Below are 16,112 nucleotides of genomic sequence, written 5' to 3' on the forward strand. Positions count from 1 at the left end.
TCCGCTTTCGGGATTTTTTATCTATAGGTACTTTATTTTTGTTTTATTATTTGTCAATGATTACCGTAATGCAAAAAGTTTTAACCGCAATTAATTATTTAGAAAGATATAATAAATTTAACATTGTTACTTGCCATCAATTTTTACCTCGGAAAATACGACATATTTCGCGATTATTGTATGTTTTGGATGAAGTAGGACTGATAACGAATTAGATTTAAATATAGTCGCGAAGAAGTCTTTATTTATTTTTATGAAAATTAAATATTACATATGGTTAAGTGAAAATGAAATGGTGAAGCTACCCATTAATTCCTTCGAAGATGGACCCGCAACTTGGTCATCGAGTTGAACCGAAACACTCGCAGCAGTTTGTGCAGAGTCCGTCGGATCAGGGGCACCCATCGGGTTGTATAAATCCAAACATTCCTGTCAAAATGCTAGAAACACATTTTTATTTTTTCTTCTGGCCCAAGTACGAAACATATACATAGCTAAGCCCGTGTACCAGCGTTGGTTTCTGCCCCCTGTAGGCATGGCAGCCTTAGCGTGAGCCCATGCTCCCTCTATTCTGTTGGTGTGAACACCAGTATCCGGGTCCTTAAAATGAAGAAATTGCTCCTGGTCTAGACCATCATAGGTTTTCCAGAAATCTGCGAGGATAGTAGTCCTGGGCAAAATCCACGACTTAAGTATTGAGACAAGGGTGGCGGCATCACGTTTTTCGACAGGGACCATAAATTATTTGTTGGTTTTTCTTTCGATGCCACCTAGAACCCACTTACCTTCGATCCTCTTTCCTTTATGGTACTTCCGTTTGCCGAATTTACTTTAATCGCCTTCGACTTTTGCCAATAACTGCATTGTTAACACCCTCACGGCAAAACGACCGCCAATCAACGAGCGTTTTTTGCGATATAAACAGTTCTTGGGACACGAAAGATTGAGGGGCAATGTTACATACTTTAAAATTAATGATGATAAGCATTTTCCGGAGAGATAATTTCGACCTCGAAAAAAATATATGTACCTCACCGATAGATAGGTATTGCAAATCTGGGTTTTCCGTTTAGAAATCTTTCTTTTCTTTTGGCAGCGCCAAGCAAACCCATCAATATCACCTCGGCGCACTGTTAATGCCATGGGAATATTTAGTACAAGCAGTCTGTCGTAGAGCGATTGCATAATTGGAGGTTTTGGAACAGGAAACGCGCCCGTTCTTACTTTATCTGTTGGTAAAATACTAAATAGCATCCAGTTTCAGATGGTTATCAATATGAGCAAAAATACTATTATATTTCTAATTAGAAAATAACTTCGTACTAGGGTTGCCGTTTAGAACTATAGGAACCGTAATTCTCAGTTCGGTCCTGGTTCCATGAAGAATCTAACGGAACCACAGTAACCCTACTATATTCTGATATTAAGCAAATGTTTATAAGTTATTTTTATATTTCAATTCAATAGTTTATTATTAAATTCTCATGGTAAGCGATATTTACACTTTTGGAAGTATTTCAATTTCCAATAGGCCTTGGCTGCATCATGCGGGGATTTCCTGAGTACCGTTACTGGCAGTTTCCAAAGACTAAGATCAATTTGTGTAATCTTATTAGGTCTTAATCACATAATCATTTATGTTGTTATTGGCGAAACAGACTTCCCATTAAAAAATTAGTATTTTATCAATAGGAAGTGTCATACTTATGTTATTATGTTACTTATGGTGCAAGGCTAGACAGATAAATTATTTTATTATCCTATAAAATTTATAGTAAAAAATACAAAAAATCTTTATTTTAAATTTTTATGTTTCCTTTAAACTAATTAAATAATAATTATAATAACGTTTTTGGTCCTATAAATTGTGCATCTTTTTACAAGCCTTCTAATATGACCACATATTAAGAACGTTCTATCCTTACTTCTGATCGAAAGTCTGAACTGGAGGAAACAGTTACATGTAATACTCTAACTGCTGGCAGAATAGTTGAGTTAAATTGCGAAAGTAACCAGAGAAAAAGAAAACACTCCTAAAAGGGCTGCTCTGCAAAAGAAAATCAACGTTCAAGCTAAAACTATTGGGCGATGTAAGAAAGCTCTTTCATCAATGAAGTCAAAGAAATTCAAAAATAGACTGGGAAAAATTAATGAAATAATTAATTCTTCTAAAGACTTCTTAACTGAAGATCAGTTGTTATTTTTTGAGACACAGTTGAAAATGGCTGATATGAAGAACCGTGGACAACGTTGGACGGAGAAAGACAAAGAGCTGGCGTTATCTCTGTTCTATCAAAGCCCAAGTGCCTATAAACTCTTAAGAAAATTATTTCGTTCACCTACAACTAGAACTCTTCGTAAATGTCTCTCCTGCGTAGAAATTCAACCTGGGCTCAGCGATTTCTTGTTTGAAGCTTTGCGTCTAAGAGTAAATACAATGGTCCAAAATGAAAGAAACTGCACACTACTGTTAGATGAAATGTCGCTGGTGGGTGCTCTAACTTATAACGTTTCTCAAGATAAAATTGATGGATTTGTTGATTCAGGACATAAAAGAGAAAACATGATAGCTAATGAAGCTTTGGTATTCATGGCTCAAGGCTTATTTACTCCTTGGAAACAACCCCTAGGATTTTCCTTTACAAGATGGACAGTTAATAGTGAAAATCCTAAAGGATTGGTTTTGGAGTGTGTTAATTAACTACAAAATATAGGTCTTTAAGTGAGAATGATAATTTGCGATCAAGGTGCATCGAATAGAGGCCTTTTCAATAAATTGAACATTAGTAAAGAAAATCCATACTTCACTTAGAATAAGGAGAAAATTTACTGTGCCTTTGACCCTCCTCATTTACTAAAAAGCTTGCGTAACAATTTTAAGAAGTATGTAATACTTTGGAATGAAAACCAAATACATTTTAGTTTTGTTGAAGATTTTTATAAAAAGGATAGCTCTCGCCCTGTACGCATGGCACCAAAAATAACAGCCCAGCATATTCATCCAACATCAGTTTCTAAAATGAAAGTTAGCCATGCAACTCAAATAATTAGTCATTCTGTATATGTTGGTATGTCAACGTATATATCATTTGGGCAGCTACCAGAAAATGCTGCACACACAGCAGAATTTATCCATAAAATGGATCAATTATTTGATGCAGTAAATTTCAACGAATATAAATCTACTAAAGAATTACTATTACCATTGACCATTAAATCGAAACATCTAGAATCTTTATCAGAAAAAGTAGAAATTTTGCAAAACTTGACATTCTTGACTCCAGACAATGTTAAAGTTTATTGTGTTGATGGATGGATTTTAACTATTTCCGCAATGAAACAGCTGTGGGTTGACCTGCGTGCGGAAGGAGCTAAATTTTCTTCACGAGAAGATTTAACCAGGATGCTCTTGAAAATTTCTTCCGTAGTAAACGTCAAAGATGTGGCAATCGTTCAAATTTAAATCCAAATCAATTTCAGCAATACATACATTAAAGCATATATTTGCTAGCACTGCTCAAAACTGTGAAGCTGATTTTGGTCAAGTATTATTAACTTTGAAAAACTTTAGACTGTTTTTAACCCAGACCCAGAAGATCCACTGGATATTGCCAGCACAAGTAACTTTAATTTTGCAGATAAAAATGTGCCAATATTTCATAGTACAAATACTTCAAAAGCTACTGGATTAAAGTGTTTATCCTTAACTGATAAAGAAATAAGCGAATGGTGTCAAAACTTTGGAACAGAAGATATTAATACACTAACTTATGTTGTTGGAAGTGTGATAATGACATTTGTACATTTTTATCAGAGGCAATGATTTTCGAAAACTCTAATCAGATTTAAACTTACGTAAAAGCTTTTTCGCATAAAAAGGGTGATTTTGGTGGCCTCATCTGTCCATCTGATGAAGTGGTGAAAGTGATACTACAAATTGAAGACTTTTCTCAAAGTTTTCAATTTAAAAATGACAGAAAATAATATTTTGGAAAACCTTATTGCCGAGAGTCGTGTTAGGCTTTTTTATGCAGTGAAATATATGAATAGAGCTATGATAGATGAAGTCCAACTTGAAAAATTTATAAATAGTAAAGCAAAAGAGAAGGAAGGGATACTTAAAAATACCGAAGGTAAACTAATCAAAAATAGAAAAATTCAAAAATACAACACCTATCCTGCCAGAAATACATGAACCGAAATTATCAACGACCTCCTTTTTATTGGGGGCATTTTCCCATAGTACAAGGAGAGGGAGGAAATAAAAACCGAACGGAATTCAGCCCGCCCGCGGGAGAGGAAAAATTCTAGTGCATCACGGGTAGATTACTTCGACCTCTAGTAAGAGGAAAGATCAATAGCTTGTAAAAAGAAAATCGTTTGTAACATCGTCTGCGTACCTAGGCTTAAGTGTTGCATGGGTCCGGGAATGTGGTCGTAGTAGTTAAGTATTGTTACGTGCAATATATTTTGATTTTATGTTATAAATAATGGAAGAAAGCTCAACCCTACATAAAAAACATATGTAGAAACTAATTAATTATTTAAAAAACATAAACCGTCCTGTTGTTTTGGTCAATACTGGAATCTCACATTTTTTATTTGGTGGATCTTCTAAAACATTTACAAAATCTTAGTGAGAAGTTAAGGCCAGCCGCAACTAAAAAACCTGGCAGACCAAAGAAAAAGGAGCTATCAGAAGATGAAGAAACTAATGTTACCGTAATTGAACAAGACCAAGAAAGCCATGGCTGAGTGGCCCGACAGTAAATTTTTTTAATGAAGCAAGAAAGTTACGGGAAAGTATTCCAAATATGTCTAGTCCAGACGAATCAAAGTTATTAAACATTATAACAACCGAAACTCTTACGTTTTGTAAAGTACTTGAAAAGTTTCCTGAAAAAATAGAACCCAAATGCAATGATGTTGAAGTTGGAGATGACACTAATTTTGGTTTCGTTAATTTTGTTGAAGAAACTGAATCCGCTTTGTATAAACTCGGGGATGGTTGTTTGGGGGAAATAGCAATAGAACTCGATTAACTAGCATTCAAATTAAATACTCAATAAAAACCGGATGTTGGACCAAAATATATTAAAATGTACCACAAGCATTCGAATGAACGATTGTGATAAAGAAGACTTGCCATTGGAACTGAAGATCCGTGATAATGGAAAAATGATCTTTCCCAAAAAAAAAGCTTTCTTCCATTCATTCGAAATGTTAATTAAAGGGTGTGCGAGTATGCAAACATAAACTCTCTAATTAAATATGAATCCAAGATGATCAAGGTAAGACGCGTTTTTTATATACATCGCACTATAAGTAACATAATAAAATAAGTATAAAACTTCTAATCGCACTCTAACTAACCATGCAGTAATTACGCCAATGAAGAGTTAGAGGGGAAAGTTTCCTGATCTAATTACGCAATGACTCTAGGACACACTATAATTCACCAAAATTGGTCAATATCATATTTTGTCGCCACTATAATTTGTAGTCTATAATTGACCAAAATCAGTTCCTATTTTTGCATTATTTTACTTTGCAATGCTTGAAAAGGATGACGTAAAACAGCTGTTTTATGAAGCATTGCCCGTAGGAATAGAGTGGGCAAAATACAGAGTTGAAATTTTATATTCTGAGTGGACAAGAGAAATGATACATGCCAGAATCCAAGAGTTCATAGCAAGTCATCTTAAACGAGGAAAAGGAGGTCATACATTAAGGGACCAACTATTCAGTATTAAGGAAAAAATGAAAAGAAAGGTGCAAGGAGGGGTAAACAGAAGAAACCCATAAACAAAAAAATGAAAAGAAAGGTGCAAGGAGGGGTAAACAGAAGAAACCCATAAACAAAAAAATGAAAAGAAAGGTGCAAGGAGGGGTAAACAGAAGAAACCCATAAATGAAAAGAAAGGTGCAAGGAGGGGTAAATCGAAGAAACCCGTAAACAAAAAAATAAAAAGAAAGGTGCAAGGAGGGGTAAATCGAAGAAACCCGTAAACAAAAAAATGAAAAGAAAGGTGCAAGGAGGGGTAAATCAAAGAAACCCATAAACAAAAAATGAAAAGAAAGGTGCAAAGAGGAGTAAATCGAAGAAACCCATAAAGAAAAAAATGAAAAGAAAGGTGCAAAGAGGGGTAAATAGAAGAAACCCATAAACAAAAAAATTAAAAGAAAGGTGCAAAGAGGGGTAAATCGAAGTTGTTGATTATTGTGCGTAATATATATATATTGTAATTATTTTGATTGTTCACCTTTTCTATTTGTGCTTGTAAACTTAATACGTTCTTTGTGGTTTAAATTCGTTTTCTCTCTCACCTTGCTTCCTATTGAGACATCGAATAAAATGAAGAGAGTGGGGATTTTCCGAGAGCGTTAATCCCTTTAGTTACGGTCCTAGCTTGGCCGCTTGTTTAGAAATGCGGTTTCTGTCCCCCTTTTGGGGTTTTTCCACGATGACGAGGCGCCACGGCAAGCCCTCGACCCGTATTAAAAAGATGTGTTTTTTTTTTGGAGTAAGGCAGAGTTTTTGTTGGACCGGACCCGAGTGGTCACTATTATTAGCAATTTGATGTAAATAAAAGTTAGTTTGTTTCATTCTTAAGCCAGTCGTTTTCATTTTTCCCGAACATTAAACGCGATTAAGATCCTCGAGTTTTTCAGTCGGCTCGAGTGTATCGAAGATTAGCTCTCCCAAACAAATTTATATCCCACCCCATCCGTCCAAAGTGGAGTATTCAGAATTCCACATTTTGGTGCCGAAACCCGGGACATAGGAACTATAGAACTTTCCGCGCGTTTAATAATCGGTAGCCGTGATACGAGATTCCGAAGTGAAACATGACCGATTCAAACGCAGCCGAATTAGTCAGGGTAAGGGCCATCCGAACCATTACCAGAAGTAATACGACTACCAATATAAAAACGTTGGAAACGCTGATTAAAGATGAAGACGCCGACGCCGAAGATATAGCCGATCAGCTTTCTTTGCTCTTATTGAAAAGGAGCCAACTCCGAGAATTAAACCAACAAATCGACGGACTTTTACCCGACGACGAAGATGAAATCAAGAAAGAACACAAATCTAGGACGTACGAAGACAACGTTCATCTAGCCGAAAGAAGAGCCGAAAGAAGACTTCGGCAGCTAGGAGCCGCCAGCATGACGAGATCAACCGCAGTCGACCGGGAACATTCTCCAGCCGTGACCGAATCCACCGTTAGGACCGAATCAGTTCTCGTAGTGGAGTCAAAACTTCCCACGTTAGTGCTACACAAATTCAAAGGACAATACACCAAATGGCCGGGATTTTGGTCGCAATTTAAGTCGACTATCCACAACAGACAAGGTTTGAGGAATGTAGAAAAATTTAGATATTTGTTGTCCTATTTAGAGGGGGAGGCCTTAGAATTATTAGAAGGGTTTGAAGATTCAGATGAGAATTACGATGCAGCTATTCAGTTATTAGAACAAAGATACGGTCAGACCCATTTGATAGTGAACCAACTTATGAATAAAATGCGCAAACTTGCCCGAGTGGAGGATTCTAAAGACATTGTTTCCTTAAGAAAACTGTATAACTCTATTGAGACCAATATAAGAAGTTTGCAAGCCTTAGGAGTCAATACTGACGCCAATAGTGTTTCATTGTGCCCAATTATCATCGCGTGTCTTCCCGATGACATTCGATTAAGATATAGTATGAATTGTAACAAGTATAAGGAGTTTGATTTAGACGAGTTGGTGCGATTTGTGAAAAGAGAGGTTGAAGGCCGAGAAACGTGCGCGATTTTAAAAGGCGATGAAATCAAACCGCGAAGTCTTACGTCACGTGACTCACGTGATAAAGGTAAACTCCAGCGGTACCAACCACGCGAAAATATACCATCCGTGACTGCCGCCGCGCTAAATACCAACGTCTCGACGCCCAGAATGTATTGCATTTTCTGCAAGTCCGATGCCCACGCAACCGCGAACTGTCGTAACTACAGTTTAGAAGAAAAAAGGAAGCTTATTAAAACCATGGAAAGATGTTTCATCTGCACACGTACGCAACACAAAGCTTCGGCGTGCACATCGAAATTCCGTAAATGCCAAATTTGTCAAGGTCGGCACAACGCCGCTCTCTGCGAGAAAAACACCGCCCACAAGTCCGATGCGCTCGCTAACGCCCCTCCTGGTGCGACTCCGTCGGTCATTACCGACAATAAAGGGGACAGCTCCGGTACAGGTGGTTCCGAATTCACCACCACGAAGTCCGTTGTCTCAGCAGTGGTTGGTTGCCGTAAGGAAGTCCTTCTCGGTACTGCGAGGGCGATTGCCAGAAACACCGAAGATCCCGGAAGAAAGGAACTAGTCCGCTGCATATTGGACAATTGCAGTCAAGCGTCCTTCATCAAAGAAGAGATATCTCGAAAGCTGAAATTACCGATAATTGGTCAACAATTTGTTTCTATAAAAAATTTCGGTAATGAAACACCAATCTCAGTCCGAAGAAACGTCGTCAGCCTAGCTATAGAGAATAAGACAGATCCTAGTAAGGCGCTACGGATCAAGGCGATAGAAGTTCCGTATTTATGCAAAACCGCAACCCTGGTTAATTGTAAGGAAGTCGAAGATTTCGCGAAGAAAAAGAGCTTAATCTTGGCTGATGAACCAACGGCAGACACGCCCACCGTCTCGAGCATTGGAATTTTAATAGGAGCCGATGTCTATTACGGCGTAGTCACTGACCGTCCCATTGAAAGAATAAATGGATCGTTAGTAGCCACTGAGACCATTTTAGGGTGGGCCGTGCAGGGTCCCATAGAGACGAGAGCCGTACCCGTTAACCACATCGGGGTTATTTGCATGAAGATAGGATTAGAAGACAACGTTGCTGAGATAAACAAAACGTTGCGGTCGTTCTGGGAATTAGAATCACTGGGGATTCAAGACCAACCGGAGAAGAAACTAAGTGGAGAAGCCGTCCTAGAACAATTCAGAAGAGAAACCACCTTTAAGGACGGAAAATATCATGTGAAATTTCCATGGGTCGTTCCGAAAAGTCAATTGTCGAGCAACCGGCAAATTGCAGAGAGCCGTATGAAGAACCTCATCAAAACCTTTAAGCGAGATCCAATTCTATACTTGGACTACAAGGAAATTATCGAAGACCAGCTAAGAAAGGGAATAGTAGAAGTAGTAAACGAAGAAGAACCCAAGGTCACCGATTGCTACTACATTCCGCATCAACCCGTCAAAAGAGAATCTAGCTCGACCACGAAACTACGAATAGTTCTAGACGCTTCGTCCCACGCCAAAGGCAAGCTGTCCCTAAACACGTGCCTAGCGAGCGGACCAAACCAAAACCCTAACATTCTTCATTTACTCATAAGATTCCGAAGGCACCGAGTAGCAATTATGGCCGACATAGAGAAAGCCTTCCTTCAGGTTGCTTTAGCGGAAGAAGAACGAGACTTCGTACGATTCCTTTGGGTAAGGGAAAACCAAGGTCAAATGGCCGAAGACCAATTTCAAGTCTTAAGAATGGCTAGAGTACCTTTCGGTGTTACTACGTCACCCTTCCTACTCTCCGCCACAATCCGCCTACACGCTGAAAAATTCGCCGACTTAGAACCGGCAGCCGTAAAGTGCATCAATGAAGATCTTTATGTCGATGATCTTTTGAGTGGAGGCCAAGACGACGAGAAGGCGCACGAGAAGCTAGTCAAGGTAACGGAGATTTTAAAGGGGGCAAATATGAATTTACGCAAGTGGAAGACAAATTCGCCGACGTTGAGAGAAAGATGGACAAGAGAGGGAGGTGACTTGGACGAGAAAGGAATCCGTTTAGAAGGAGAAGCCAGTTCTGGAGTTGAGAAGATCTTAGGCTTGCTAAGGATGCCAACCATGGACCGGTTTTCGTTCAATCTAATGAAGATAGCCAAATTCGTAAACGAATCGAAGGGAACGAAACGTCAACTATTGGGAGCCGTTGCTCAGATTTTCGACCCCTTAGGCATGCTTGCACCTTATACCATCAGAGCCAAGATGATGTTACAGTTACTATGGCAAGAAAGGGCAAACTGGGACGAAGATCAACCCCGAGAAATTTGCGACCAGTATAATCAGTGGAAGAAAGAAATGCCAGATATCAGAAATATCAATTTAGAAAGATGCTATTTTAGTGGAAGGGGAGACGTCATCCACAGCGAACTGCATGGATTTTGCGACGCGAGTCAAAAGGCGTTCGCCGCCGTAATTTATATTCGTTACGTAACCGTGACCGACGACATTTACACCTCGTTCGTAACGTCAAAGGCGAGAGTAGCGCCATTAAACAAGGAACTAAGTTTACCCCGCCTAGAGCTTATGGGATGCTACCTTGGAGCCCGCTTAATAAAAACGGTGAAGGAAGCGCTTGATGACGAAAACATACCCATCTATCTGTGGACAGATTCAACTATTGCGCTCCATTGGGTGAGAGGAAGCGAAAGGGAATGGGCACCATTCGTTCAGAACAGAGTTAACGATATTCAAGCCTTAGTCAGTCCGCGTAGTTGGGATCATAGCGCCGGAGTTATCAACCCTGCCGATATCCCAACACGAGGGTTAAAAGCCAACGACCTCACCACCAACAAACTATGGTGGGAAGGAGCACCCTTTCTAAGGGAGCCGCAATATAAATGGCCCACTATGGACCTAAAATATCAACCACTAGACCAAGAAGAACTCGCGAAGGAAAGAAGAAAAACAGTGCTCGTAATCCGCTGCAAGAATAAAGATGAGAGAGGGTTACATAAAATCATAGACCTAAAGGGGCACAATTCAGCGAAGAAAATATTCCGAATTACGATACATGTCAAGCGATTTGTCAATCACAAGGTCAAGAGACAACCGTTAAAAACTGGGCCTGTTACCGCCGAAGAGATTCAAGATGCCGAATTCTCCTGGATTAGATGCTCGCAAAAACTTGATTTCGGATCCGAAATCAAGGCGTTAGAGAAAGGGGAAACCATCGACAAAGATTCATCTATCGCCACACTAAAGCCGTTTCTAAATGAAGATGGAATATTGGTCGTTGGAGGTCGCTTGGAAGAGTCAAACCTAAATGAGGATGAAAAACACCCAGCGATATTGAAGAAGGACTCGAGATTATCAGAGTTATTCATTATCAGGAGCCACGCCGAAGTATTTCACTCGGGAAAACAGAGCACCTATACGCAATCTAGAGGTCGCTACTGGATTATCGCCGGAAGGCAACTGGCGAAAAGGGTCATAAGGGGCTGCATGATATGCCGAAGACAACTTGCGAAACCAGGCGCCGCTCCAATGGGGCCATTACCGAGAGAAAGGGCAGATCGAACTCGCGTCTTCCAGAACTTGGGAATTGACTTCTGCGGGCCGTTATATGTCAAGATAGCGGAACAATCAGAGAAATGTTATATACTGTTATGCACCTGTGCCGTTACACGGGCCGTTCACTTATAACTGGTCCCATTTCTGACAACCCACGAATTCCTGCTAGCTCTACGGAGGTTCATCAGCCGTCGCGGGATACCTAATATAATTTTTTCCGACAACGCCAAGACCTTCCAACGCGGTGATGAAGATCTCAAAATTATTTGGGAAAATATAAATAGCCAAGAGGCACGCGAGTTTTACGGAGACCGAGGTATCCAGTGGAGGTTTATCACCGACCGCGCTAGCTGGGTTGGTGGTTGGTGGGAAAGGATGGTTAGGACCGTCAAAACACCGCTTCGCAAGGTCCTGGGACGAACCTGTCTATCGTATCAAGAATTAGAGACCGTGGTTGCCGAAACGGAGGCGATTACGAACTCCCGCCCAATCACTTATGTTCACAGCGAAGTGAAAGATCCTATGCCATTAACGCCGGCTCATTTCTTAATCGGTGATCGGTTGACCGCCTTGCCACCTCAGCGTCCAAAAGAAGGCCAACTACCGAAATCTCAACAGGAATTTGAAAAGAGAATAAAATATCGCGAATTCTTAATGGACCGAATATGGGGTCGATTTAATAACGAATATTTAAAGGAGCTACGATCCGCTTATCACGCGCCACTTATAAACTACGAATTGAGTATGAAAAAAGATGACGTAGTGGTAGTTCATGGAGAGAAAACGCCTAGGGGCTTGTGGAAACACGGCAGAATAACACAATCCTTTGTGAACCGCGTAGATGGCCGAATCCGCTCTTGTATGGTTCGCATGCCAAATGGCTCCCTGATCAAACGCCCAATATCACTCCTATATCCGTTAGAGATTAATAATGAAAAAGAAATTACCGAAAATTAACTGTATACACGCAAATTATCCTTTTCGAAAAATAACACCTTGTATCATTTTTGGGGGGAGTGTTGATTATTGTGCGTAATATATATATATTGTAATTATTTTGATTGTTCACCTTTTCTATTTGTGCTTGTAAACTTAATACGTTATTTGTGGTTTAAATTCGTTTTCTCTCTCACCTTGCTTCCTATTGAGACATCGAATAAAATGAAGGGAGTGGGGATTTCCGAGAGCGTTAATCCCTTTAGTTACGGTCCTAGCTTGGCCGCTTGTTTAGAAATGCGGTTTCTGTCCCCCTTTTGGGGTTTTTCCACGATGACGAGGCGCCACGGCAAGCCCTCGACCCGTATTAAAAAGATGTGTTTTTTTTGGAGTAAGGCAGAGTTTTTGTTGGACCGGACCCGAGTGGTCACTATTATTAGCAATTTGATGTAAATAAAAGTTAGTTTGTTTCATTCTTAAGCCAGTCGTTTTCATTTTTCCCGAACATTAAACGCGATTAAGATCCTCGAGTTTTTCAGTCGGCTCGAGTGTATCGAAGATTAGCTCACCCAAACAAATTTATATCCCACCCCATCCGTCCAAAGTGGAGTATTCAGAATTCCACAGAAGTAACCCATAAACAAAAAAAATGAAAAGAAAGGTGCAAAAAGGAGTAAACCTACAATGCCTAGTCATTCCCTAATCAGCGTTAAATCATAATGTGATAAGCATTCTTTTCCCAAATTAGCTTTCTCCGAGAGGTCAACTAATCTAGTTATTGAAGGATCACCAAAGTTAACTATTAGTCAAGATTTTAAGAAAAGAAACCTTTTAAATGAATTTGAAGTTGGTGATAAGTGTAAGAGCTAAACATTGATTTTCCTAACGACTGAGGCTAAATATCTATAAAATGTAGAAATGAAATAAAAGTTCGTTATATTTACATAAAAAACTAGTAGTAGTAGTTTTTTAAATAAATACATATACGTAAATTTTACGAACTTTTATTTCATTTCTACATTTTAAAACCAGCGTATATATTGCATTTGACATCATATTTCTCAACTAAATATCTATGTTATATAAGACAAAATACGGAAAACCGTAAATTTTATAAATCTAAATACGCAGTACTTAGTCAAGATATTACTTGAACTACTAAGACAAACCAAATTTTATTAAAACACGCCATTTATTTTATAAATTTAAAAATATCGATTAATAGTTAAATCTTGTACCACTTAGCAGTATTTTGGAAAGAAATGTCTTCATTGTCAATTTTATCATTAAATTTACGGTTTTCTTAAACACTTGGTCTTATAGTTTTATAAATTTTATGTTAACTATTTTGTTTTAAACTTAAAGTATAAAATAAATAAGTACAAATTTAGAAATTAAATATACGAAAACAATTTATTTCTTTTGGCAATAAATCTGAAATTAATTGTACCGAATACTAAAATCATAAAATTACATAGTTGTGCAAAGTTTGTGTTTTTAGTCTACCCAATGACCAAACTCAGTTGTAATCATTAAAAAGAGGGGAAAAAACTCTGGTAAGCAAATGCTTATGGTGTCAGGTAACGTTCAATTCATATATAGTTACCTGACTTTTTTATTGGATGTTAAATCAGCTTCGTTATTTAAAATCAACTGATCACGATCGTATTTGTTGGAACTATTCTTTCCCTGTACATTTCTTCTAATAATTACTGCTTTCCTACCACTAACGTAAGATGCACTCTAAATTTTTTCTCCAGCGGCATATTTGATTTGGGAAAACTAACTTTCGATAGCACTTCCAGTTATTCTTATGGGTGATAAGAAGTAACCTGGGCAGAGGTCCAATAATTCTTTTGCTAAACCCTTAAATCCATAATACATTACGCGTAGTAATAATAAATAAATGAAGTCTGCTTACTGTTATTCAAATTTATATCAGGATCGTTGTCTAGAATTTCTATTAACCAGTTCTCTAAAAACAAATACCTTTTTTCCATCGATTGAAGGACTTTCGAAGTCAAATCCTCTACTCTTTGGGCTCTGAGTACTACATTTTCAAACAATTGGTTGCACGCTCTTAATTAATTATGTTTCTTTTGCACTGTTCCGCTTTACTTCTGAGCTTGTTTTTCCATGGGCAAATCCATATATTCCACTCATTACTTCTTCTTGCTGAAGAACTTTACTTGGAATCACATTAAGACGAGTCCAAGCATCTCGCTCAATGTAACTTTTTAATAAACGCCGATCTACTCTCATTTGCCCATTTTTAGTTATATCTTCATCTGTTTTGTGAATGTCTTCTATGCCCTTCCAACCAAATGACACACCCTTCCTGAGAAAAGCCTTTGGTCCATTTTCCGGGACGCATAGAGCTGTCCAATTAAACTTTTCAATTAATAAGACGGGCAAACTATCCAGTGTATCAGTCTTGGTGTCACTGAAAAACGATTGTAAAAACTTGGCTCAACTGAAAAGTCAAGGGTTCCATCACTATCAGTTTTATAGCCGAAAACACCATTCACTCCCATTGTTATTTTCAAGAAGGCTAGATTTTCTGCAGCACCATCGCACACTATTCCAATACATTTGAAATTATACAGCTCAAACGCTTCGAGTGTCTGGTATAGAGTTTTAGCTATTTTTTTTGTTGGAACGTATCAGCCGAAGTAAAATATGGGCCAATCACATCCACAACGGAAATTAAGTCTCTGCATAAATACTGTAAGATATAATTTGTCGGAGAAGGAGCTTGGAGTGTTGCGTCTTTGTAAATTTCCGTTAATTCTCGCCAGTCATTTTTGTCCATAGCAAATCCAACGTACTCATGGGTTTTGCTGATACAGCAATTCTTAAAGTTATACCATTCCATTCACAAATGTGAGGAAAGGTTTGAGACTTTTCTTGTTGAGAAAAAATCTCTTTGGTCAGCTAAATGCTTTTGCAATAAATCACTCTCCCACGATGCCTTTAGGATCTCTTGAGTTAGGCCAGTTGTAGAGTTGAGACTTTCTTCAAGGGTAGAGCTGAATTTTTCACTTATAGTTTTTACAATATTCGACATTTCAGTGGAGCTCTCACTATTCAACTTAACCTTTCTAATCTCTAATTCAGATTGAAATTTAGATACCTTAAACTTCAGAAATTAATGAATCTTCTGTATGCGGGATAAGCGTTTTTTTTGCTTTTAGGTGTTAGATATATGTTTGGAAAGTTACTAGATAACTTTTGTCGTTTGTATTGTCGATTTGGCGATTCCATTGCTTTACGCTTTTTAGATTTAGAGATACTGTGTCCCACATACGAGCAGTGTTTACATTGTACCTTTTTATGATATCTAAAGGGTACTTACGTGTAGTTCTGACGCTCATAAAACACTTCACATTTAACAGATTGGTATCGGTTAAATGGATACTGTATTGCCACTAAACTCTTAGGTAATGGACAATTCACATTTTCAACCATAACAGGATTAACTCCAGAACCGAAAAACATGGCCCAATTGACCAGTCATAACTTGAAATGTATGAATTAAAGTATTCAAATTTATTTATCCATCCTTAATAATCTGAAATTTGAATGGGCATTTAAAAATTATACTAAGGACACAGTGACCATCTGCCCATAGAAGTAGATTTATAGGTTCCCAAAAGTCTTCAGAGAGCGTACCAATGCGGCGTTTGGTTGTTGTATATGCATTTCTGGTGTGATATCGTAGTCTTCTTTCATCTAAAAATATATTCATTATGAATTCACTACAGTAAATTTAACAAAACCTACATGTTAAAAAAGCAAATGTAATTCATAAGACAATTCACAAGAAA

At 38.3% G+C, this 16,112-nt stretch overlaps 2 protein-coding genes across 2 annotated transcripts; both read left to right on the top strand.

Moving 5' to 3' along the window:
• Positions 1 to 6,849: 6,849 nt before the first annotated feature.
• LOC149945878 (uncharacterized) lies at positions 6,850 to 11,481 on the top strand. Its single transcript, XM_090170626.1, has one exon. It carries the CDS (start codon positions 6,850 to 6,852, stop codon positions 11,479 to 11,481), a length of 4,632 nt encoding a protein of 1,543 aa, XP_090026752.1.
• A 243-nt stretch (positions 11,482 to 11,724) lies between these two features.
• LOC149945879 (uncharacterized) lies at positions 11,725 to 12,306 on the top strand. The gene has a single exon (XM_090170627.1). It carries the CDS (start codon positions 11,725 to 11,727, stop codon positions 12,304 to 12,306), a length of 582 nt encoding a protein of 193 aa, XP_090026753.1.
• The last annotated feature ends 3,806 nt before the right edge of the window (positions 12,307 to 16,112 follow it).

The sequence above is a fragment of the Leiobunum rupestre genome, chromosome 4 (genome assembly GCF_980474605.1).
Source record: "Leiobunum rupestre chromosome 4, qqLeiRupe1.1.hap1, whole genome shotgun sequence".
Classification (NCBI taxonomy): Eukaryota; Metazoa; Arthropoda; class Arachnida; order Opiliones; family Sclerosomatidae; genus Leiobunum; species Leiobunum rupestre.

Bases quoted from the DNA above. Each gene is read 5' to 3' on its own strand.
- LOC149945879 (XM_090170627.1), top strand. From the start codon at position 11,725: ATGGTTAGGACCGTCAAAACACCGCTTCGCAAGGTCCTGGGACGAACC.
- LOC149945878 (XM_090170626.1), top strand. From the start codon at position 6,850: ATGACCGATTCAAACGCAGCCGAATTAGTCAGGGTAAGGGCCATCCGA.